This window comes from Schistocerca piceifrons, chromosome 2 (assembly GCF_021461385.2).
Source record: "Schistocerca piceifrons isolate TAMUIC-IGC-003096 chromosome 2, iqSchPice1.1, whole genome shotgun sequence".
Lineage (NCBI taxonomy): Eukaryota > Metazoa > Arthropoda > Insecta > Orthoptera > Acrididae > Schistocerca > Schistocerca piceifrons.
Window position 1 is genome coordinate 544,424,906 of NC_060139.1, and position 24,936 is coordinate 544,449,841.

Genomic DNA, 24,936 nt, shown 5'->3' on the forward strand with positions numbered 1-24,936 from the left:
ACCGTGACATATCAAACTGATGGTTTGGAAATTTTCACACCTGTCAACATCTTGCTCACCAGATGGAAGAGTTTCGTTATGACTGGCTCACCCACGGCTATCAGTAGTATTAATGGAATGTTGTCTACTCCTGGGGCCTTGTTTCGACATCGGTCTTTCAGTACTCTCAAATTCTTCACAAAGCATGATTTCTCCTATTTCGTCTTCATCTACGTTCTCTTCCATTTCCACAAAGTTGCCATCAAGTACATCGTCCTTGCATAGACCCTTTGTATAACTCCTTCCACCTATCTGCTTTCCCTTCTTTGCTTAGGATGGGTTTTCCACTTGAGCTCTTGATATTGATAGAGGTGGTTCTGTTGTATATATGTATTGTATTGTTATTGTGTATATGTATAATAATATTAAATATGTACACTCCTGGAAATTGAAATAAGAACACCGTGAATTCATTGTCCCAGGAAGGGGAAACGTTATTGACACATTCCTGGGGTCAGATACATCACATGATCACACTGACAGAACCACAGGCACATAGACACAGGCAACAGAGCATGCACAATGTCGGCACTAGTACAGTGTATATCCACCTTTCGCAGCAATGCAGGCTGCTATTCTCCCATGGAGACGATCGTAGAGATGCTGGATGTAGTCCTGTGGAACGGCTTGCCATGCCATTTCCACCTGGCGCCTCAGTTGGACCAGCGTTCGTGCTGGACGTGCAGACCGCGTGAGACGACGCTTCATCCAGTCCCAAACATGCTCAATGGGGGACAGATCCGGAGATCTTGCTGGCCAGGGTAGCTGACTTACACCTTCTAGAGCACGTTGGGTGGCACGGGGTACATGCGGACGTGCATTGTCCTGTTGGAACAGTAAGTTCCCTTGCCAGTCTAGGAATGGTAGAACGATGGGTTCGATGACGGTTTGGATGTACCGTGCACTATTCAGTGTCCCCTCGATGATCACCAGTGGTGTACGGCCAGTGTAGGAGATCACTCCCCACACCATGATGCCGGGTGTTGGCCCTGTGTGCCTCGGTCGTATGCAGTCCTGATTGTGGCGCTCACCTGCATGGCGCCAAACACACATACGACCATCATTGGCACCAAGGCAGAAGCGACTCTCATCGCTGAAGACGACACGTCTCCATTCGTCCCTCCATTCACGCCTGTCGCGACACCACTGGAGGCGGGCTGCACGATGTTGGGGCGTGAGCGGAAGACGGCCTAACGGTGTGCGGGACCGTAGCCCAGCTTCATGGAGACGGTTGCAAATGGTCCTCGCCGATACCCCAGGAGCAACAGTGTCCCTAATTTGCTGGGAAGTGGCGGTGCGGTCCCCTACGGCACTGCGTAGGATCCTACGGTCTTGGCGTGCATCCGTGCGTCGCTGCGGTCCGGTCCCAGGTCGACGGGCACGTGCACCTTCCGCCGACCACTGGCGACAACATCGATGTACTGTGGAGACCTCACGCCCCACGTGTTGAGCAATTCGGCGGTACGTCCACCCGGCCTCCTGCATGCCCACTATACGCCCTCGCTCAAAGTCCGTCAACTGCACATACGGTTCACGTCCACGCTGTCGCGGCATGCTACCAGTGTTAAAGACTGCGATGGAGCTCCGTATGCCACGGCAAACTGGCTGACACTGACGGCGGCGGTGCACAAATGCTGCGCAGCTAGCGCCATTCGACGGCCAACACCGCGGTTCCTGGTGTGTCCGCTGTGCTGTGCGTGTGACCATTGCTTGTACAGCCCTCTCGCAGTGTCCGGAGCAAGTATGGTGGGTCTGACACACCGGTGTCAATGTGTTCTTTTTTCCATTTCCAGGAGAGTATAATACGTATGATAATATTAGATTTAGGCTGCTGGAAAGTCACATTCCAGAATTTATATTGTTAGTTGTTAAGGAAAATTTTTGACTGTATTTTTTCTTTTATGTCAAATGTGTAAACGATAAGATGAGGAAGAATTTTACTTTTATGCATCTAGAGACGACGATAATCCAAATACAACACTTCGCCTTGCATGTAGCCCAGTTGTAAACAAATAAATAAACTTGGGAAATGCACAGTAGCGTCCAACGCAATACACAATTTGCCGCGATGCAAGTGGTATCAGAGTGACGCAGCACATGCACATTGGGGAGCGAGCTAGTCAACAAACTACAAGCACATGTGCACCAGACAGGAACAGCTGGAAATGTTGGAGCGCCCAAAACAAACAAACCTGATGAGCTACAGCCTGCACTAGCATTTGTAAAGCCTATCAAATAAACAGAGACATAGAAAATTAAGAGAGTCTATACTACAACTATGACTATCTATACAATGCACACACACAAATATAAGCAAAGGGATTACATACACAGGAAAGAGATGCTGGGCTACGAGATATTTACTTAAGCTATGCTACTATATACATTATATCTATACATCTACAATATTTACAAATTTAAATATTGAAAGTGCATGCACTAATCATACCTGATAGATGAGAAAAGTCTTGCTGAAGGTAAACAATCAAGTACAGTATAAGTGGCAAATTGAATAGGAGGTCACACCACGCCTTTAATACACTTTATCTTTCAGATTTATAAGGTAAGTAGAGACGCACACATGACATGAAATAAATTTTGCGATAACACGACTGCATACTGAAATGAATGAATACATGGTTGAATATATGAAGAGAGTATTAGTAGCTATTGAGCCACCATACAATTATCTATGAAGATTTAGTTTTAAGTTAGTGTTAAGTTTTTTCTTCCAGGGAACAATGCACTGACATGACCTAAAGTGAAGAAAGATAAATGCTTGTCGAGTGTTACGTACCCATATAAACATAAGAAAGGACCACACCACAAGTAAATATAATTTTAAGTTTATGATACGTATTAATGTGATCGTGCAAAAGTATTTGAAGAAGAAAACAGTTCCAGTACGTTACATATAACAATCTGAACTAAGGTTGAATACTATCAAATAATCAAGGGGCCGAAACCTAACTACTGTGAGTGTCAACTACCCATGAAAGAATCAAATACCTGAATTACATTGAAATTTTTATGCAAGTTTGTTACTTATGTAAACATCATTTTACACTCATTATATGTAACATATCATATTGATGATGCAACTCTGTAAACCTCAGCGCATGAAATGGTTATCCTTTATACAATGAAAGTAACAAGTAATTATTGAGCTGCACTTTTAAACAATGAATAAGTATTTGATACAATTGGTATCATCAAATTTGAGTTGTGCTCAGGAACAACAAACTATTTTGTTCTTGGGATCACAGTTACGTTTATCAATGAGATATAAATGAGCCCATAAATGCCTTTCCATGGAGTTTCCACAACCCTGTAGTGTGTAGATTCTTCCCGGAGAAAGCTAGAGTGGTGAGGCCATGCGTAGTTACCTGAGTGGCGTGTAGTATCTATTGTAGTGACTATTATTTACTTCTTGGATTCTTTTTGAATTGATAAATATGCTCCAACAAGAAGTCGCTGTAAATTGAAATGAATGTATGTCAATATATGCCATAAATGAAAGCAGAATCTATTATAGTATGAATGTTATATGAAGCATGTATAACCAATCGAGAGTAAAATGTGTACTCATATAATTGAAATCGAATAATGTAACGAAAATGAAATCTGACAAAATGTACTAAAACCAAATGACAAGTAATGACCCTATATATAAAAGGGGGAGAGAATATGTCGCAGACCGTAATGAATGTGAGGGACGATAATGGCATGTCAGCAAACGAATAGGATAAGTGTATTTTGTAATTGTATTTTACTATGTTATGTGTAAAGTATGTGGAAAGGACACTACAGAAACTTTATGTAATACAACTGCATAAAAGACGCTCAAAAACAAAGTGCAAAAACACGAAACCTGACTGCAAAATGCTAAGTGTACGTGAGTTAAAACAGTATGTGGATGTGTGCATACTAAACTAAAAATGGCAATACTTTGTGTAACACAAGTTTTCTGTGCTCGACAACGTCATAAAAGCAGCAAGGTACTTACCTTGTTGACGGATGTCGGATGTATGGCTGGTCTTCCGACTGAATAAGTGACAGCGACAAGGTGCAATACATTCCTTGGGCTGCTGATATGGGAACCAGTTGTCACTGCATCAAATATTTAACAAAGGATCACGTTGCTGAACAAAAGCTTCACGAATTTGTGCAGTAAAAGCCACTGTAAATGCACGACAGAGGCACTCTGCCCTCGTAATGGACATGTGAGCACGATCTGTGATGATAACGAACATTGGACCTCGCACGTGTACTTCACAAGCTAAACTCCATGTAGATGCTGACTGACACACACACACACACACACACACACACACACACACGTACGTTGATAGAAACAATAATAAACACAAAGACACACACAAATTTCAAGCTTTTGCAACCCACGATTGCTTCATCAGGAAAGAGGGAAGCAGAGGGAAAGACTAAATGATGGGGGTTTCAAGGGAGAGAGTAAGGAATAAAAGCTGACATGTCCATATAAATTGATAACCATTCATGATAGCTCCAATCGCTAAAAACAAGGGCTACACCCATACTGGCCAGTATTATCAAACACCTCAAAAAGGGAAATACGCTAAGCAACTGTGCACCTACGTAAGACAACAGTGCACAGTGGGGGGGGGGGGGCATTGTACTGAATCATATTATTTTTCTTTCTTTCCTTTTCTTATATGTAAGCTATATGTAAACAGAATGAGCTAAAAACCAAAGACACCACCAAAAGTAAATTAACAAGTTGTTTTGTGGCAAGGATAATATTTTGATACATTGTTAAATATCTGCTTGAAGCAAAGTAAGAAATACACTCTTCAGTTTATTAATTCATGTATCTTCACCCTTTTGTTTCGGGAAGTGGTAGCGTATGGACATATGCTTGGATCTGTCATATCAGCATCATTAAAAATATGTATTTTAACCATTCATTAAAAATATTACAAAAGTTATTAGAAAAGAGACATTTATTCAGACATAAGTCTGCTTGTGTCTGTATATGTGTGGATGGATGTGTGTGTGTGTGTGTGTGTGTGTGTGTGTGTGTGTGTGTGTGTGTGTGTGTGTGTGTGTGTGCGCGTGCGAGTGTGTATACCTGTCCTTTTTTCCCCCCTAAGGTAAGTCTTTCCGCTCCCGGCATTGGAATGACTCCTTACCCTCTCCCTTAAAACCCACATCCTTTTGTCTTTCCCTCTCCTTCCCTCTTTCCTGACGAAGCAACCGTTGGTTGCGAAAGCTTGAAATTTTGTGTGTGTGTTTGTGTGTTTTTTTCATTGTGTCTATCTACCAGCGCTTTCCCGTTTGGTAAGTCATGGAAAATTATATATATATATATATATACCCACAACCGTGGTACTTGATCGTCGGGAGTATGTGGCTGAGGGACTGCGTCAGCTTTCAGACAACACTACATACAAAGTTTGCCAAGGTAATCCCATTCCTGATGTTCAGGCGGAGCTTCATGGAATCCTCAGAACCTTAGTCCCCCTACAAAACCTTTCACCTGACTCCATCAACCTCCTGACCCCACCGACACCCTGCACCCCTACCTTCTACCTTCTTCCTAAAATTCACAAACCCAATCATTCCGGCCGTCCCACTGTAGCTGGTTACCAAGTCCCCACAGAACATATCTCTGCCTACGTAGATCAACACCTTCAACCCATTACATGCAGTCTCCCATCCTTCATCAAAGACACCAACCACTTTCTCGAACGCCTGGAATCCTTACCCAATCTGTTACCCCCGGAAACCATCCTTGTAACCATTGATGCCACATCCTTATACACAAATATTCCGCACGTCCAGGGCCTCGCTGCGATGGAGCACTTCCTTTCACGTCGATCACCTGCCACCCTACCTAAAACCTCTTTCCTCATTACCTTAGCCAGCTTCATCCTGACCCACAACTTCTTCACTTTTGAAGGCCAGACATACCAACAATTAAAGAGAACAGCCATGGGTACCAGGATGGCCCCCTCGTACGCCAACCTATTCATGGGTCGCTTAGAGGAAGCCTTCTTGGTTACCCAGGCCTGCCAACCCGAAGTTTGGTACAGATTTATTGATGACATCTTCATGATCTGGACTCACAGTGAAGAACAACTCCAGAATTTCCTCTCCAACCTCAACTCCTTTGGTTCCATCAGATTCACCCGGTCCTACTCCAAATCCCATGCCACTTTCCTTGACGTTGACCTCCACCTGTCCAATGGCCAGCTCCACACGTCCGTCCACATCAAACCCACCAACAAGCAACAGTACCTCCATTATGACAGCTGCCACTCATTCCACATCAAACGGTCCCTTCCCTACAGCCTAGGTCTTCGTGGCAAACGAATCTGCTCCAGTCCGGAATCCCTGAACCATTACACCAACAACCTGAAAACAGCTTTCGCATCCCACAACTACCCTCCCGGCCTGGTACAGAAGCAAATAACCAGAGCCACTTCCTCATCCCCTCAAACCCAGAACCTCCCACAGAAGAACCACAAAAGTGCCCCACGTGTGACAGGATACTTTCCAGGACTGGATCAGACTCTGAATGTGGCTCTCCAGCAGGGGTACAACTTCCTCAAATCCTACCCTGAAATGAGATCCATCCTTCATGAAACCCTCCCCACTCCACCAAGAGTGTCTTTCCGCCGTCCACCTAACCTTCGTAACCTCTTAGTTCATCCCTATGAAATCCCCAAACCACCTTCCCTACCCTCTGGCTCCTACCCTTGTAACCGCCCCCGGTGTAAAACCTGTCCCATGCACGCTCCCGCCACCACCTACTCCAGTCCTGTAACCCGGAAGGTGTACACGATCAAAGGCAGAGCCACGTGTGAAAGCACCCTTGTGATTTATCAACTGACCTGCCTACACTGTGAAGGTTTCTGTGTGGGAATGACCAGCAACAAACTCCATTCGCATGAATGGACACAGGCAGACAGTGTTTGTTGGTAATGAGGATCACCCTGTGGCTAAACATGCCTTGGTGCACGGCCAGCACATCTTGGCACAGTGTTACACCATCAGGGTTATCTGGATACTTCCCACTAACACCAACCTGTCAGAACTCCGGAGATGGGAACTTGCCCTTCAGTATATCCTCTCTTCTCGTTATCTGCCAGGCCTCAATCTCCGCTAATTTCAATTTGCCGCCGCTCATACCTCACCTGTCTTTCATCAATCTCTTTGCCTCTGTACTTCCGCCTCGACTGACATCTCTGCCCAAACTCTTTGCCTTTACAAATGTCTGCTTGTGTGTGTGTGTGTGTGTGTGTGTGTGTGTGTGTGTGTGTGTGTGTGTGTGTGTGCGCGCGCGCGCGCGCGCGTGCATGCGCGAGTGTATCCTGTCCTTTTTTCCCCTTAAGGTAAGTCTTTCCGCTCCCGGGATTGGAATGACTCCTTACCCTCTCGCTTAAAACCCACATCCTTTCGTCTTTCCCTCTCCTTCCCTCTTTCCTGATGAAGCAACCATTGGTTGCGAAAGCTAGAATTTTGTGTGTATGTTTGTGTGTCTATCGACCTGCCAGCACTTTCGTTTGGTAAGTCACATCACCTTTGTTTTTAGATATATTTTTCCCACGTGGAATGTTTCCCTCTATATATATATAAAAAACACCAGCCCACTAACATTCCCACAGCAATGACCTAAATAGGACTTGTGAATATTTTTCTTGTCCTTTTACACCAGTGTTTTTATGTACGAATTCCCGTATCAGAAAAAGAAACAATGTTTAATATGTCTTCAATGTACAGTGATGAGCAAAAACATTATGACCACATGCTTAATAGCTTGTTTCTCCATTTTGGGAATTGAATACATCACTGATACTGCATATCAGGAATCTGACACGTTGATGGTAGTTTTTGTAGGTATGTGGCATTAAATGTCTACACACAGGTCATGTAATTTGTGTGAATAATGGGTCACTGATTTATGTATGCAGTGATGGTGCCTGATGGCGACCCACATGGGTTACATAGGATTTACGTCAGGTGAATTTGGTCACCAAGACATCAACATGAGTTTACTATAATGCTCCTCAAATCACTATAACATGGTTCTGGCTTTGAGATGGACAATTGTACTGCTGAAAGATAACACTGCCTTTGGGGGAAACTTCAAATATGAAGGGATGCACGTGGTTCGCAGCTGTCAGCATGTGTTCGATTACTGCCACAGCTCCAATGCAAGTACAGGAGAATATCTCCCACAGTATAACACTGCTCCTGCCAGCCTGCATCCATGGTGTGCTGCACATTTCTATCCACCATGATGACATTTGTGGAGATGACCACTGACCTATTGTAGCAAAAATGTAATTCATCTGGAAAGCCAACACATTTCCACAGATTGACGATTGGTCCCATGCAAATTGCAATCATAATGTTGGGTCCACATGTGAACAGGTAGGGGTGGTCTGCTGACGAGCTCCATGTTCAACAGTGTACAATGAATGGTGTGCTCCAAAACACTTGCGTGTGCACCAGCATTGTGCTCTGATGTCCAACTATTTAGCAACTAGTGGTAGTTTCACTGTCCTCCTACCTCTTTCCATAGATGCTCCTAGCTGAACCATATGAACATTCAACCAGCTTTGCTGTTTTCAAGATACTCATTCACAGGCTCTGCATAGTAGTAATAATCTGCCCTTTGTCAAAGTTGCTTATCTCAATGGATTTCCCATTTGGAATCCATATCTTTGCTAGGATGATCCCCTGTCCACGTCTGCTCAGCTTACACACTTCTGTTACTGTGCCATGCGCCCAAAACACTAAAAATTGCTCTGAGCACTATGGGACTTAACATCTGAGGTCTTCAGTCCCCTAGAACTTAGAACTACTTAAATGTAACTAACCTAAGGACATCACACACATCCATGCCCGAGGCAGGATTCGAACCTGCGACTGTAGCGGTTGTGCGGTTCCAAACTGAAGCACCTAGAACCACTCGGCCACAGCAGCCGGCCTGAAACACTACCAGGCAGCATCCAATGTCAAAGTGGGCAGCCGGGTTCAATCCTTAGTACCATCCTATGTCCAATTTTTTGCATCACACTCTTGTTTGTTTTTAGAAAACCAAACAAAGATGATGATTGGTGACACCCTCTCTGGTGGGCTGCTCGAATTTGCTTGTTCAAAGGCATTATTGGCAAACTTCATTGCTAATTTACTCAGAAACAGTGCAACATGTTGATTTTTTTCCTTAACAATTATTTCTCAGCAGAACTTATCCTGCAACACCCTTACAAGCTTTTTAAACTACTCGTGACAACTCTGTACATACATTAAATGAATTCGCAGTTGCAAATAAGGACAACCATCAGCTGTAGAATGGAATGATGACAATGAAAATCTGTGCTGCACCAGGACTCAAACCTTGATTCCCTGCTTATCACAAGCAGCCGCCCTACCATTTGGCTATCTGTGCATGCCTCATGGCCAGACCCAAACTTCCATAAGTCGTCAACCATGCATGCATGTCCAAAGGAACTTTGCATTATAATCAGAATAACACAGGCACTGCAACACTGCACTCTGTACACAGTGTAAGTAATATCATAATAAATGCCTTGCCAGAGAAGTTCTAATTCTCATTGATTGAAAGTTCCTAAATTTGTTCAAATGTTCATGTTTGTTCTACAACAAAATATGACTATCTCTATCAAATTTGTTACTCTACAATGAAATTTCCATGTACAAATATTATGCACGATCATTGATGTTACCCATGTATGTATTAATGAATGTTGTGGGGAAAACACAATTAAGTGATATCCTGTGTTCATGTGAGGGGAAAAAGCACAGCAAATAACTCATTCATCTTTTATTTCAAATATAAATCAATATAATAAATAACAGTGTCATATTTTCACATTGATGATCAATGACACACGTCTCAGTTTATTACACGAAACCTTTATTAAATTCAGTAACACACTGGTCCAGAACTGATCTCTGGTATATATTTAGAAATGAACAAGTCACTATATTCAAAATGACTGCAATCAACACACAACACTGCATAAATGAAGTCATGAAATATAACTGCAAATTACTAAAGTAAGTGAAACAAAAGCACTGTTATCTGAATCTATATTTATTCTGTAAAAAAATTGTTCCATTGAGGTTTTAATTTTGATTGTGTTGAGTTAAAGTTGCCAGACACTTAGAGTTTAATGGATCACTAATTAAAATGAGCAAATGTAATTGAACTTTGGCATTTTGTTATGTCTGATACTGGACTATAAATTTTTGGAGACATTTCATGTTATTGGCTTTCAAACGCCAAATTTATGGCCATAGTAAGATACCATTACAAACATGATTTAAAGTGAGATTTCATACCTTATGTGAATATGAGGGAAATTTTTTTTCACTCATTCTGACTGAAATGTTCAATTTTCTCCAATAATTTTAGTGTTACGTGTTAATACCAGGTGTAGTTCACTAAAATTTAAGGGTTGGAGCAGAAATATTTGTTCTGGTGCAAACTGTTGAATGTATTGATGACGTATATTTGTCTTATTTCTATTTTATATCATTATCCAATAAAATGAAAATAGAGCATAGCAACCTGTGTCACAATAAAAACTTATGCAATTACACACAAATTGCTATAGCTTTATTTTGTTAGTCCACATATCAAAGAAAAGTAAACACATAACTGCAGAAGATAAATATTCTCTTAGCAACAGGTAAGTGGAAATAAATAATGCACATTTCACACATATAATATAACTATCTGAAATTATTATACAAATCCTAAGCAGTGAGAGTGTGCAGCTTCCCTCAATAACTCGGATGAACTATCATCACTAAATGCAAATAGGCCATAAAACTTTATAGAATGATATTTTAAGTGTTTCATTTTAAACTTTTACTATCACTCTGCTGTATTTCTATCTTTTAATTGTCAGAGTTCATCACAATTTTCAAGTTTGTATGATCTGAAGCAACAGCCCTCCACAGTTGATCTATTGAAGACATAAAGAATACTTACGTAATCCTGTGCATTCAAATTTCAAAACACATCCTTATCTTCACAAAATATGTTAATAAATCATCTACTTACTGTTGATTCTATTTGACAATTCAATAAGAACTTAGTTTAGGTATTAAATGTATAAGAAAACTAAATTACAGCACTATTTGGATAGCTGAATGTTCCTCTCACCTACAAAAACCAGGCCTATTAAATATTATTTCTCAACGTCAGTGAAGTTTTTAACAAATACAAAGTGTTTATTGAAGGGATACCTTACTAAAAACTACAGCACTGAAATACTGATTCAAGAACTGCTGCATATCTGACTGAAATATTAAGACGCCATCAAACATTTGATTGATCAACTAGAAAAAATTACATTTAAACTATTTCTCCTCTTTGGAATCTAGTGTAAAAGTGAAAAGTGTTGTTTGTAGTTGTGGGAAAAAAATAAAGAATGTTAACAATATATTTAAAAGGAACTATAAAAAAATCACATTTAGAAAAATTCAAAACCAGACTAGATCTTTGACACTTCAAATTATTCATCACTGAAGAGAGGACAAAACATATACCTTCACATGAAGAGGAGGAGTTCAAATAACACAGTATTTGATGAAAGATAAACTCAAATTTGTCAATGATGTTTTTAGTTTCACCATTCACTGCCATTGTATGCCAATAAATATAGCAATCTCCAATGGAAAAAAAGCTTGAATCTGACACACAGAAGAACACTACCACTGTGCTAATACTTTTGGCTTCATCCATCACAAATCATAAATGGGTACGTTTTATCTAAGTAATTAATAACATACTTAAGTCACAGAACAACTCAAAGGAGTAAAAAAATCTATTGATATATCATCTTTTCAACTTAAACTACTATAACTGACAATGTGGAGGCCAAATTCTAAGAAATGGTTTACAATAAGTAATAGAGTGTATGTAATTATTACAGTGCCTAAACACAAGATATAAAAAGAACTATTTTTAGTTTTGAGTCTGTGAGATAGATTGGAAGGTTATGAAATGCATTTTTAACAATGATGAAACTGATTAAATAAACCAATGAACTTGACTATGATTTTTTGTTTTGTATACTCTGTGACAACTAGTACACCATCTAAGTGCCAGTGAAGACAGTTTCCAGATGTATGTAACAGGGTGCGTTACCACCACAGGCACAGAAGGCTTTTGAACATTTCGTTTTCTATTTGAGTGGAATGTTATCCTATATCCACATTTTTGGTAGTCTCTTGCTGCATACCAGATTTAGCTGCCTCTGACTATTATGGATGGAGCTACACCAAATGTGGTGTGTATTCATTTCTTCTGCCAACAAATAATGAGGGCCTGATATATGAAAAAGCTCCACCACTGTAATGGGTACTATAGTGAAAGGATCTGTTAGAAGTATGGCTACAGTGCGGACAGCTGTACAGGGATATTTGATTCCTATACTAGAAATCCAGGTTTTGGAAACAAATTTTGTGAGTTTATCTTTCATTTTATTTACAAACCAGAAGAAAAAATGTATCCTCTGTAGTCCTCATCTGATAAATTAAAGCAAGTATGACCAGACTTAATGACATACTATATATCAATAACAAATTAGAGATTGAAGAAACAGTTAACAATAGTCAATGATTCAACAAACAATATTACAGTCAATTCTACTCTGATAAAGATTTCAACACTAATGTTCAACAAGTAACACAACAAAAAATTTAATATTTTAATACTGCTAATCTTCAGGAAATGCCTCATGAGAACAAACAGAACTTGTTTGCAAAATGTAAAGCAACATAATAAAACAACAATTACTTTATGATGGATTTAAAGTACAATACACCATCAGTCAGTAGTAGTAAACCACAATTCAGCACATCATGTGTCAAGAGGCTGCTCTTCTTATCTTCGCATTTTGTGCCCTTGCCCTCGAAGATGGAATGGTTGCTTTGCTCTCATTCCTAAAGGTGAAATTGCAGGCCACAAGTTAAATATGTGTGGAATAACAAAATGAAACACAGATAAACAGTTCTCTCTGTCCTGCAGCCGAGAAGTTTACTAGCATATTAAGTGAACTACCATTAGATTTTTTAGTTTAAACACACATTTATTGTATACCTACGGCCCCCCCCCCAACTCTCTCTCTCTCTCTCTCTCTCTCTCACACACACACACACACACACACACACACACACACACAAATCTATCTAATTAATTCATAATATCTAATTATTCATATATATTGGCAGAACATTGGAATTTTACTGTAAAGTATATTAGTAACCATATACGTGTATTGTCATGGGAAAATATTGAAGTCATTCAAAGATATGATTTCTTTATTTTGTAAGGATTTCAAAACAAAAATAATGTTGATAATTATCGGGTAGTGGACCTGACGGATTTAGAGACTTCATAAAATTAGCAGATGGATGGGGAATGGTACCAACAAAGGAAGCTTGCTAGAAAGTAAGAAATATGTAAAACCAGTATTTGATAATATATCCCACTTGTTGAGAAATAGGATAGCATACGTCTAGATACTCAAATTATCAGCCCCAAATCTGAACACCAAGTTCTGAAAATTATAGAAAATTAAGGTTTATTTTATGTATGGTGTAAAACAGCAACAATTATACACATTACAATTACACATTATACATACAGATCTATATCAGAATTTAATTTCAAGCTGCTCTGATGCTATAAACGTGAAAGCATCATAAAATTCCAATGCCTCATTTTCTCCTATGGCTCAGAGCAGATTACCTCTATCAAAGTAGCCTGTAATGTGTTTCCATGAGGACTGTAATTGAGGGTAATACTGTCTACATGAAAACTTCCACGTGACTCGGTGGATGCCTGGACAACACGACCATAGTATTCTCATCAAAAGTACAGGTCATCACAAGAGATCACTGCTCAATTATCAGCTACAGATGTGGAATACACAGAGAACCCTTAATTTACAGTACTATGCAAAAATAAATCTCACTGTTTATCAATACATGTGAATATTCATTATGAGATAATCTCCCACAATACAGATACTAACATTACTGTCTTTATCCACTTATATGTAGAATCAGAACCTGTTTTCTTTTGAGATGTAATCAACAAATCACGTGTGCTTCTTCAGATTCTCCTGGCATAATTCATGACAAAATAGTTGCAGGTGAACAGCTGGATTTCAGTGTCCAACAGCCACAATATTTCAGCAAGCAACCACGTTATTATCAGATGTGCTGGTGAACTGGCTGCTTAGGAGCTGGTGTGGAACTATTTTCACATATCCCCCCAACCCCCTACCCTCCAACCAGCTGCTCTCGTTATGATGTGGCCAGGGGTAGCCGCCACTCCTCGGCACACATCGTGAAAGGGGCAGCAATTAAGAGGGAGGGAGGGATGGGGAGGGATGGAGTGGGGTGTGGGAAGAGATAAAAGTATTCACATCTCAGCATACCTGATGATGTCACTTGGTGAAATGTAGTGCCTGCTGGACACTGACATCTGGCCAGTCACCCTTTAACTATTTCATCAACGAATTACTTTCTCCATCAGTACAAAAGCAGAACCACTAGGGACTTGGTAGTTTGCTGAAAGTATATCTCAGCCTCAATAGCCTTCCTGCAGTGGTTCATTCAATAAGCAAACAAAATTTGTGATCTGTACTGAGTTTTCCCTTTAGGGAGTGCTGACTACTGCATCAGGAAGACCACAAGCCAACGAGAGTATGGCTTTGGTACCATATTATATTTATGATAAGTGAAGAACTATTTCTTAAACAAATGAAACTTCTTGTTGTTGTTGGCAAGAAATGAGGAATGCATGAGAGTGTGACTTAGCTATAAAAATAAAATTCCCTGTCTCATGTTTGTAAGAAAGTGGCTGGAAGACAAAATAAATCTACATTATCCACATACCACAAAAGTGTCTACAAAATAGTTACTATCTACTGTTAGGGTTATGCTGCATGAGAAGACATATTCATGATTTGTGAATGGTTTTTACACATATACCTAAATTAAGTCCCAAAAGTTCATAAATGAACAAATTTGCTTCATCTGAGAAGTAGTGAAAAGTTTTATATACATTAATTGCTAATGAATCTTTTCACTGTTTGCAGCCCATGGTGGCAGTCCAACACTGTTTATTGGCAGGTGGCAAACCCAGGATGTCAAATGCCACCCATCTCACAGAATGTGGTTTCAAAAGAAACCACCAGATGTCACAGAATAAGAAAATCAAAGAATGTCTATTATCTACTACCAAAAAAGTTATAATGTACTGAATGAAAATCATATTGGAGTACAAGGATTTATTGCTGTGACAAAACAATGTGCAGCAACCAGAAAGGGATGAAGAAAGGAAATGAAGTTTCACTAGTTGACAGGATACGTGATGTTACTTCAGTGATTACAGAATAAGTCACATTTACAAAGAACTTGGTAGAATGAGCCCACACTGATGCTTTTGGGAAGGCTATCATAAAGTCACATTCTCTCCCAAGGCAGGCTGGTCCACAACTATTGTAATTCATCCTTGATATCCTGGATATTGGCACTGGGACAGAGTTGACAATTGAACTGATCCCACGTATGATCTATTGGGGGGTAGATGTGGATATCTTTCTGGTTCAGGGGTACCTTAACATTACGCCGACAGTTCACAGAGCCATGTGACATATTTGGACGAGCATTGTCCCATTGAAAAATGGCACAGTGGAACTATTGCACAAGAGGTAACAGATGAGGATACAGGATGTCCATTGTGTACTATTATGCCAGAAGAGTTCCCTCAATTACTGCCACCCATGATCTGACTCAAACCCAATAGCTCTCCACAACATGACACCAGGCTTAACATCAATGTGCCTCTCCAAAACATTGGTAAAATTGAACTTCTGTCATTTGGGACAGTGTAGAGCAGTGATTCATCACTGAACACAGTACGGTGCTAATCATCGGCACCTTTCCTGGTCATGGCACTGCAAATGCAGCAGTTTGTCTTGTGTTATTGGCAGATTATGCATGGGATGGTAATTCCTTAGTCAGGCTGATGCTAGTCTCTGATCAATGGTGCAGGAATACACATAATATTGGAGGAGTCCATTACTTGTTCCCAGATGAGAGGTGTGGATGTGAAGGAGTTACAATGTGCTTGGTGCTCAATGTTGTTATCCTCCATTGGGCGATCCGATACTCTATTAAATAAGGCCTTGTAAGCAATTGAAGGCAATCGATATAAACAGAATATACCCCTACTGTACCCACATTCACCAACAATAATCTGGCGTCTCCTTTGCCAGGTACGTACCTTTGAGGGCAGCTGAATAATCACCAGATAAAGGTGAATCCCAGTTTGTCTGAAATAAAGTTCACAAGGAATTAAATTACGTTGAAAGCATTTTCAAATATGCTATAAAATTAAAAGACGCATAAATTGCAGCAGAGTGTGCACCGATATGAAACTTGCTGGCAGAGTAAAACTGTGTGTTGGACTGGGAGTCGAACCTGGCACTTTTGCCTTTCGTGGTCAAGTGCACTACCAATTGAGCTATCTGCACATGACTCATAACCCATCCCCACAGCTTTACTTTTGCCAGGACCTGATCTCCTGCCTTTCAAATTTCATAAAAGTTCTTCCTTGAGTCCTGGTCCGGCTCACAGTTTTTTATCTGGCAGAAAGTTTCCATCTTCTCTATGTTTGTTACACTGCACTAAATATGTGTCCTTACATACATGAAATTAAAATCTTACTGCTAACAACATTTTTCTTTATTTATTTGCTTTCATTATTTCATTTATACAAATCTGCATGATGCCTAGCGTGTCAGTAGCAGTTAAATACTGTCACATCTGTTCGTTTATTTAAATGAACAGAAAAAAACCGCAAAATACTGAAACAGTTGATAATATTTTTGCTACTTACAAATGAAACACAAAATGTTAAATACTGAACATAACAGACAGAATAAAGTGCAATAAAATATGAAAGGTGTTTTCCATGCAAAAGCAAATCAGTGGATACATAAATCAGTTTAAAATTCATTAGGCTTAAGAACTTGAGAGTCCTTTGCCTGGAGAAAAGAGAAATGGGAGTCCACAAGGATTAAGCCTGAAAAGTTACCGAGTGTAAAAGGAGGTACAACCGGATTGACAGAGTCGGAAATTAACAATGAAGTGCAGCAGACAATATTTTAAAATTAAATAGAAAAGTTATTAGTGTGAAAGACAAGAGTCAGTTATAGTCCATGATTCCCTTACATGAGACTCCAGGAATGTAATCTGATGGTTCTTCAAGAAGCACTAATTTAGGTCACTTTCAACTTTTTTGGCTTATGGACAGATTCTTTAGATTTTGGGCATCTAGCTGCAGAAACTTCATTTCTTTAACTGATATTTCAGCTTTACATCTTTTTGGCCATCTTCAGTGAGCTGGTAGACTGACGTTACAGAACTCATATAAACTGTTTCAAACACAAGAGCTATGTCACTGTTAGTGAGCTTGTTTAACTTTGAAAACACTAACTGTGTCTTTATAGTATCTGAGGGGACAAAACATTGGGCATTGGTTCACACCTTTAACCATGTCCTAATGCCCATGTAATGAAAGTCATCAAGGATATAAATACCGACCGACCTGCATTGTACATTTAAAAACTGACGGTCACTCAGCAAGTAGTGGAGGGGTGTGTATTGTGAATTACTAGCAGATGTAAGGACAACAAACAAGGGGATCGGGCAACAGACTAGAATGAAAGACACAACCATGATTTTAATATCAATGAAATGAAGGTGAGCAGGATATGTAACCATGTGAATAGAAGGTGACTGTGCCACAGAAAGTTTTGCTGGCTTCACAGAGACAATGAAAGTTTTGACTATTACCAAAAGGAAGGTGGTTGGAAGACATTAGAACACAAGCAGAAGCAACATGGATGCATATAACTGATGACTGTAATGGGTGGAAAAGCTTGTTGAGAAACTTGGAAACCCTCAATATGTCAAGATAAGCATTAACACAATGGTGTATCATTTCCTATTCAGAAAAACTACTCTGCTGTCACTTGCAGACAAATCTTTTATATTCACAGTACAATGCAATGTATAAAATGCTATTATAATTTAAATCTTATATGAGGGCAGGAACTTTATATTCTGATTATTACTCACCTGGCGTTTCCTCATTTTTCGTGGTGAAGGTTTTGGTCTGCCATCTGACCATCCGGGGTATTCTGAAATTATCAAACATCAACATCAAACTTTTTGATTTCTCTACAGAAGAAATACTTGCAACAGATAACTTATACGCAGTCTGCTCTGATCTTAGTAAACAGTTGAATGCTCTAATCAACATAATAAATGAAACACACTACAAAATCAAAATGCTATCAAGTTCTACACTACAGGGAGAACTGTGAATTGATCCATGCAGAGATTACTTAGCATCAGAATTACCAGTAATTACAACAAGACATACCAATAGAGCTCTAATTTTCTAAGTCTGCTCATAATTCCAGGTGGTAAGTGGGTCAGAGATCCATATACCTTAGCTGTTAACTATCATTGAACCCAGATGTCTTTAAGCACAGATCTTAAGCAAAATTTTTCTGTCAAAATGGACAACTGTCCAAATTGCTGCAGAACTGTTAACAATGGCAATCAGTATGAGAAATATCAATATTATTTGGTGACTGGGAATATAGTGATAAAACACCAATAAAAGTGAATGAAAAATAAATCACACATATAACAAGGCACTGAACAAAAATTGCGAAATACAGGTCTTTGTTGATATCAATGGAAGAGGAACCATCAAAATTTACATAATACTCAACAAAGACTTGATATAACTTGCAGTCAAGCCAGGAGCTCCTGTACCTAAAGTTCTACAAAATGGTGAAAGCTCTTTATACCCTAGCAGCAAGTTATTTTGAAAGGGAGAGCAAACGTCGTTTATTGTAATGAAAGTAGATGGGCAATGAAGGTTTTAAAAGATAAACTTCAAAGTAACTGATATATAAACTTTCTCACTGTGGTGTTTCATGGAGGCACAAGTTAATAAAAAAAAATATTAGGTAAATATTGAAACCACAAGAACTAATAGGAAACTACAAAAAATTTGGAAATCATTTCCCAATGCAACTTTCTCACCAGTTGGCAGCTTTGTAACATTGCTCTTTACAAAACATGGTCTGCACAGAAATAACTGGGGTAAAGATGCAAGATACCATGTGAGCCACAGTAATAAAAGCTGTTATATCGACATCTAAAGTAAACAGCACCCCAGTTCTCCCACCAGCAATGGCTAGTATAGAGGGCCCAACAATATCTGTGCAAATGATGGAAGAACCAAAGAAACATTAATATGAAATTAAGGTGCAGCAACAGTGATTTTGCTATCTTGAAAAGCAGACACCATACCTACAACAATTGTCTCCCAGCCTTCATCAGCAACAGTTTCAGAAACTTCATCAGCTGTTGTCCTTGCATCAGTAGCTCAAGGCCTTTCAAAAATATTGGGCCCTCCACAAATTTCAGTAGGGCAAGACCTTTCACTACCTGATATGCCTCTATCATCATTACTAATATCAGAGGCAAGCATAAGAAGTGCAAGAATCAGGAAACTTGCAATTCTGCAGGATTTTTGGTACCTGGCCTCTGTTTGAGGACTACCTTAACTCGCATAACTGCAAGTGCACGTCTTATAAGCTCTAATTTCAATTTCCAACAGAACTACTCAGTCAGAACAAAGATTTTAGAAAATAGTAAATTTTGTATATTTCACTAAAATATAACAGGTCTGAGAAACAAACAGGGCCAACTGTCATCTGCATTAATGATGGCAATTCAATTGACAATGCCAATTCCCATATGTTATTTTCACTATTCACCATATGGTGGAAAGGACAGAAATTAGAAGTGGTGCAACTAGATAAATCAACTTAAGTGCTTGTTACACTTGGAATACAATGGAGAATTGTGGTGTGATAATTTTTGTTAAAAATAATGTAGTATATATGTCTACATATGTAAATAATTATTGTGTTGACCAACATTTTGAGTTTTGTTTCATTGGACTCCTCATAAATGCGCTGTCTATTTATGTGATTATTGTTTACCAACTATCATGAATGGTGAGTACAGAATATTCCACAAGTAAATAGAATGATTTTTGCTTCCCTGTTCTCAAAATCCAAATAAATATTCACACTTGGTCATTTTAATGTACCTTTTCTTACTTGTAATAATGACAGGACACAATCTGAGAATGTAATGAGTTCTTTTAACCTGAGGGCAGTTGTCGACTTTCTCACAAGTGTGTCAATGAACTGCACGATACTGATTGACAATATTTCTGTAGATCATAATAGATCTCCCCCGACCCCGGGTTCTGGATGACTTTCCTGAACTCTACCCTTTTTTCTAAATAGTGTTTTTCCTTCACCCCCTTCCCTCCCTTTCAAACCTTTTGCCTTAAGGAGGCGTTACGAGCTCCGAAATCTTGCATAAATAATACCATTTATAAATGCGTTTTCCTGCAGTTGCTTGACAAATAGATTTTGTATCTATCCAGTTACATTACATTTTCGAAAACTGATTATTTTCAATGATAACTAATGTATGACACAAATCTTAAACAGTCTGTCAGACCATGATATGCACTATTGAAAATGTATCACGTAAGCCTTGCAAACAAGAGTAGTTTTATCACCAGGGTGTATACGTGGCCGAGGAAAAAAAATTCCTGGATTTTTCCCGGATTTCCCGGTTAGAAATACACTTTCTCCCAGATGAAAATACACTTTTTCTGTGTTAAGTAACAATATACTTCCTCGGAACCGTAAAACTTATCAATCCTTTTGATGGCTGTGGTTTTATACGCCGGCGTAGAATTTCCCGGCACTTTAGAAAACGAAGCTCAGGGAAAAAACACTTTTGGAAAGATGTCTGATGAGCAGCAACATGTATACTGCATATTTTCGTATTATGAAAGTATAAATATGAATTCCACCAAACACCGCATGTTACTTTCTGAAGGATTGAAATCGAGATAGCGATGCGCTTCTGTAAGCGAGTCGCAGCTCACGTCAAGCGATAGCTTCAGCCGATGACAGCGGATATTCAGAGCATAGGACATGTGACAGTCGGCCAATACCAATATCACTGTTAAGCAGCGCGAACACACAAATAGGTAAAGGTATTAGTTTAAATGTATATACACAGTGTTACTACAAGAAAAGAAAAGCTTTCACGTATAATATTGGTCTCTAAGATAAATAAGCTGCAAGAGAAGCTAAGCTTTCACACATAATGTTGATCTTTTTTTGCGTGTGTTACACTTCAAGATACATCACACATATATGCCACTAAAATTTTTAACAACGACATAAATGTCTCATCTGCTGGGCTCAAAAATATTGTCAATGGTCGTCCTCAAAGATCCGATTTTTGAATGAGAGTCAAACGCTCTGTGATTTAAGAAATTCATCGGACATTTGCGAACAGAGTTCTTTTTGCTTATAAGGAAATTTACTTTGAAAGTAACGCTATTCAAACAACCATTTGGAATATTTTCCCTTGACCTGTTAGACTCATTTCAGCAGTTGCCAAAAAGCACCAGATAACAGGCGTCGCCGCGCTTGCGCAGGTACGATGACGCAGGAAGCCCATACGTTCATACGTGTAAAACATTAAAAGACCTTAAATTATGTCATAAAGGAAACAAGACATTATAGGACATTCAAAGAGTATGGGAATTTTGTGAACCATACCAAAATGCATAATTCGGCTTAAAGTGCACATTCGTATGTCCAGATGGAGGTATAAATTTTCTTGCAGTACCAGTACTGTATGTTTGGTTCTTTATTATGTCATAATGCCATACGTGCTAGAAGATGAAAACGTGAACTTGAAATGCAGCAAACAATTGAAACTAGCCAATAGTGTGGAATTAAACACTTCGTTTCAAATAAATTTACTGCCTCAGCAGAAGCAAAATTTCTTAAACAAACCAACAAAAATAACTTCATTGTTCTGCAAGGTGATTAATGCTTGATTGTCAGAAAGGTGGAAACAAAATAAAATCTGAAACTAATAACATATTTTAGCTTTCCGTAATTATGTGAATGTATTTTAATTCACTTGATAGCTCCCAGCCACAGAAATCCGATTTGTTTTCATTTGACGTGAGAGCAATTAACGAAGAGAAAACAGCAAAACCACTTAACAGTAACATGGGTCATGTGGAGACTACCACCTCCCCACTACAACTCAGACTGCTCTGTGCGCCAGGTCCGGATCTACGATATTTCTAAACCTGGACAATATTAGATAGTGGCGCTCCCCCTCCCTCAAGCATTTGACGTAGGATGCTAAAAATTTTAAAAATAGACGTTTCAAAAATATCTTCATTTTGTAGCGCACATCTTTCTGAAGAGTATGATACATAAAACATGTATGTTTGAGGGAATGTAAGACATGTTATTTGGTCTTAAGTGTGTCGAAGTGCAGTGCCATGCCTCTTCAAGCAGCATTCTTCCATCGCATGTATCTATATTTCGCCCTGTGGAATTCAAATGTTTATTATTTTGTAATAGGTGCCACCAAACTGTATTCAAGCCAGCGGAAATTAAAATGTCCTGTGGTGCCTCTCCTACTCCCAGTCAGCCAGTTTGACACCCTGCCCCTTCTCTCTCTCTCTCTCTCTCTCTCTCTCTCTTTTCCCTTTAAGAACAATTCTTGCAATTAATACTGGATGGGATTGTTTGTAACCGGCAGAACAAGGACTCTTCAGAAAATTTGCAGTCTTTATCGCATATTAGCTAATAACTTGCTGTTTTGTGTGACATAAAATTAAATAAGGATACATAAAATGAATAAAGACAAGAGATAAGCAAGACAGTACACATTTCTTCAATCCTTAAGCCCTAGCTTTTCTTTCCTCTCTAATATTGCCACAGCTTTATATGGCATACTTTCCTTTCTGGCAAAGAATCTATTACCTCAGCCGCGTGGGATTAGCCGAGCGGTCTAGGGCGCTGCAGTCATGGACTGTGCGGCTGGTCCCGGCGGAGGTTCGAGTCCTCCCTCGGGCATGGGTGTGTGTGTTTGACTTCAGGATAATTTAGGTTAAGTAGTGTGTAAGATTAGGGACTGATGACCTGAGCAGTTAAGTCCCATAAGATTTCACACACATTTGAACAAATTACCTCACCAAAGTTCGTAATTGTTTTGCTACATGGAAAAACGAAACGTTGTTGTCTAATACTAGAAAAGCTGTTAGCAAAATAGTACCCAAGACTAGTGTGGTTTCTCGATCTCATTACGTGTATTTTGTCACTGTCCGCTAGATAAAATGAAATAGGCCTGCCTAATATTGCAGCAATTGTTACATGCACCAAATAAACGAGTCTGTTTTGGCACAAATGGTCATTTTCATAATACGACAGAATATAATTCACTAAGTACCAATATCAAATGCCTATTAGGCCTACTACTAGCAAAAAGTTTTATGTTAGGAAATAGTTTCACATTTCATCCATGCACTCTAGCTTCTGAAGCATGAGATTGAAAAGCAGTAGTACAAAATTTTTATATAAATTTGGAATCGTCATATTGTTCCGTAATTTGTGTGAGGTCCCGTTTCTTCTCCTTCTTCGTTCTAACAAACAATCTTGTCATCACTAATTCTATAACTATTCCTGACTGTCCTCTGGTTAAATTCACTAACCCTGCCACAGTCACCGGTTTAACTGTACCGCATTTATTCCCCAGTTAGGCGTTATTACGTGTTCGTACAACGCGTTTTCCTCGCTACTCCCAGAATAGAACTTTAGTGGCTGTTAGCCTGGAACTGTATAACTGGCCCTTAATAGTGTAGCAGTCTGGCCAAAAATTTTCTGTCAAAATTTAATTTTCTTGGATACACGGAAAAAACAATACGTAATCTTTGCTGCCTGTTATTCCTCTTAGTCGTTTATTTCCACTCTGGTAGTCTGACTCTATGAATTTCGCTAGTAATTATAACAACACTGATCATTTGCAAACCCAGTCAACGCATAAATAGCAATTGGCATTCACCTGTTCAGCTTTATTCCGATCAGCTCGTATAGCCTTGTCCCCTTTTGTTTGCAGGAAAGTTTATTTCTAGATGCGACGGGGATTCCCCTGGCAGAGACATTACGCACACTATGCACGCATTCAAAAATCAACTTACGATACACTCAGAAATCACCTTAGAATTTGTTCAAAAATGTTCAAAAACTAACGGGGATGCGTTCAAAATCATATGAGTAATGGACAGACCAATGTGTGCTGGATGCTAGGCACTTTGTGAAACAAGGTCATTTTCCTCAATAATATGGAACTATTAAAAACAGCTTTTGGAGATAATTGTATGAGCCAGTCAATGGTTTGGTTTTGTCTGGTTCAACAGATTTAAAACTGGCTGTGAATCATTTGAAGATGAATCACGGTCTGGCCGTCCTTCAACCTCAAAAACGAATAAAAATGTTGTCAAAGTTAGCAACTTAGTGTGCTCTGATCATAGACTTACAATCAGAGAGCTGGCTGATGAACTTAATTTAAGTTTCTATGCAATTCAGTCAATATTAACTGAAGATAAGAACATGTGTTGAGTGTCTGCAAAATTCATTCCACAAGTGTTGTCAAGTGACCAGAGACAATACCGACTTGAAGTGTGCCAAGAACTGATTAATCGGACTAAAAATGACCTAGATTTGTTAAACAGGATAATTACAGGTGACGAATTGTGGGTATATGGATATGATCCTGAAACTGAAGTGCAGTCTTTGCAGTGGAAGACTCCAGGTTCACCACAACCAAAGAAAGCACGGCAAGTCGGTCGAAGGTGGAGACAACGGTGCT

General features: G+C 39.3%; 1 protein-coding gene across 4 annotated transcripts in view; it reads right to left on the reverse strand.

Annotated features, from left to right (window-relative positions):
• Nucleotides 1-9,856: 9,856 nt before the first annotated feature.
• The window catches only part of LOC124777486 (transmembrane channel-like protein 5), a 283,578-nt gene continuing 268,498 nt past the window's right edge, over nt 9,857-24,936 (reverse strand). For all 4 annotated transcript variants that reach the window (XM_047252924.1, XM_047252923.1, XM_047252925.1 and 1 more), the window contains exons 17-19: nt 18,220-18,281; nt 16,361-16,409; nt 9,857-13,005 (exon numbers count right to left, since the gene is read on the reverse strand). In XM_047252924.1, the coding sequence (XP_047108880.1) occupies nt 12,947-13,005; nt 16,361-16,409; nt 18,220-18,281 (170 nt within the window). In that variant the 3' untranslated portion in view covers nt 9,857-12,946. The remainder of the gene's footprint in view (nt 13,006-16,360; nt 16,410-18,219; nt 18,282-24,936) is intronic.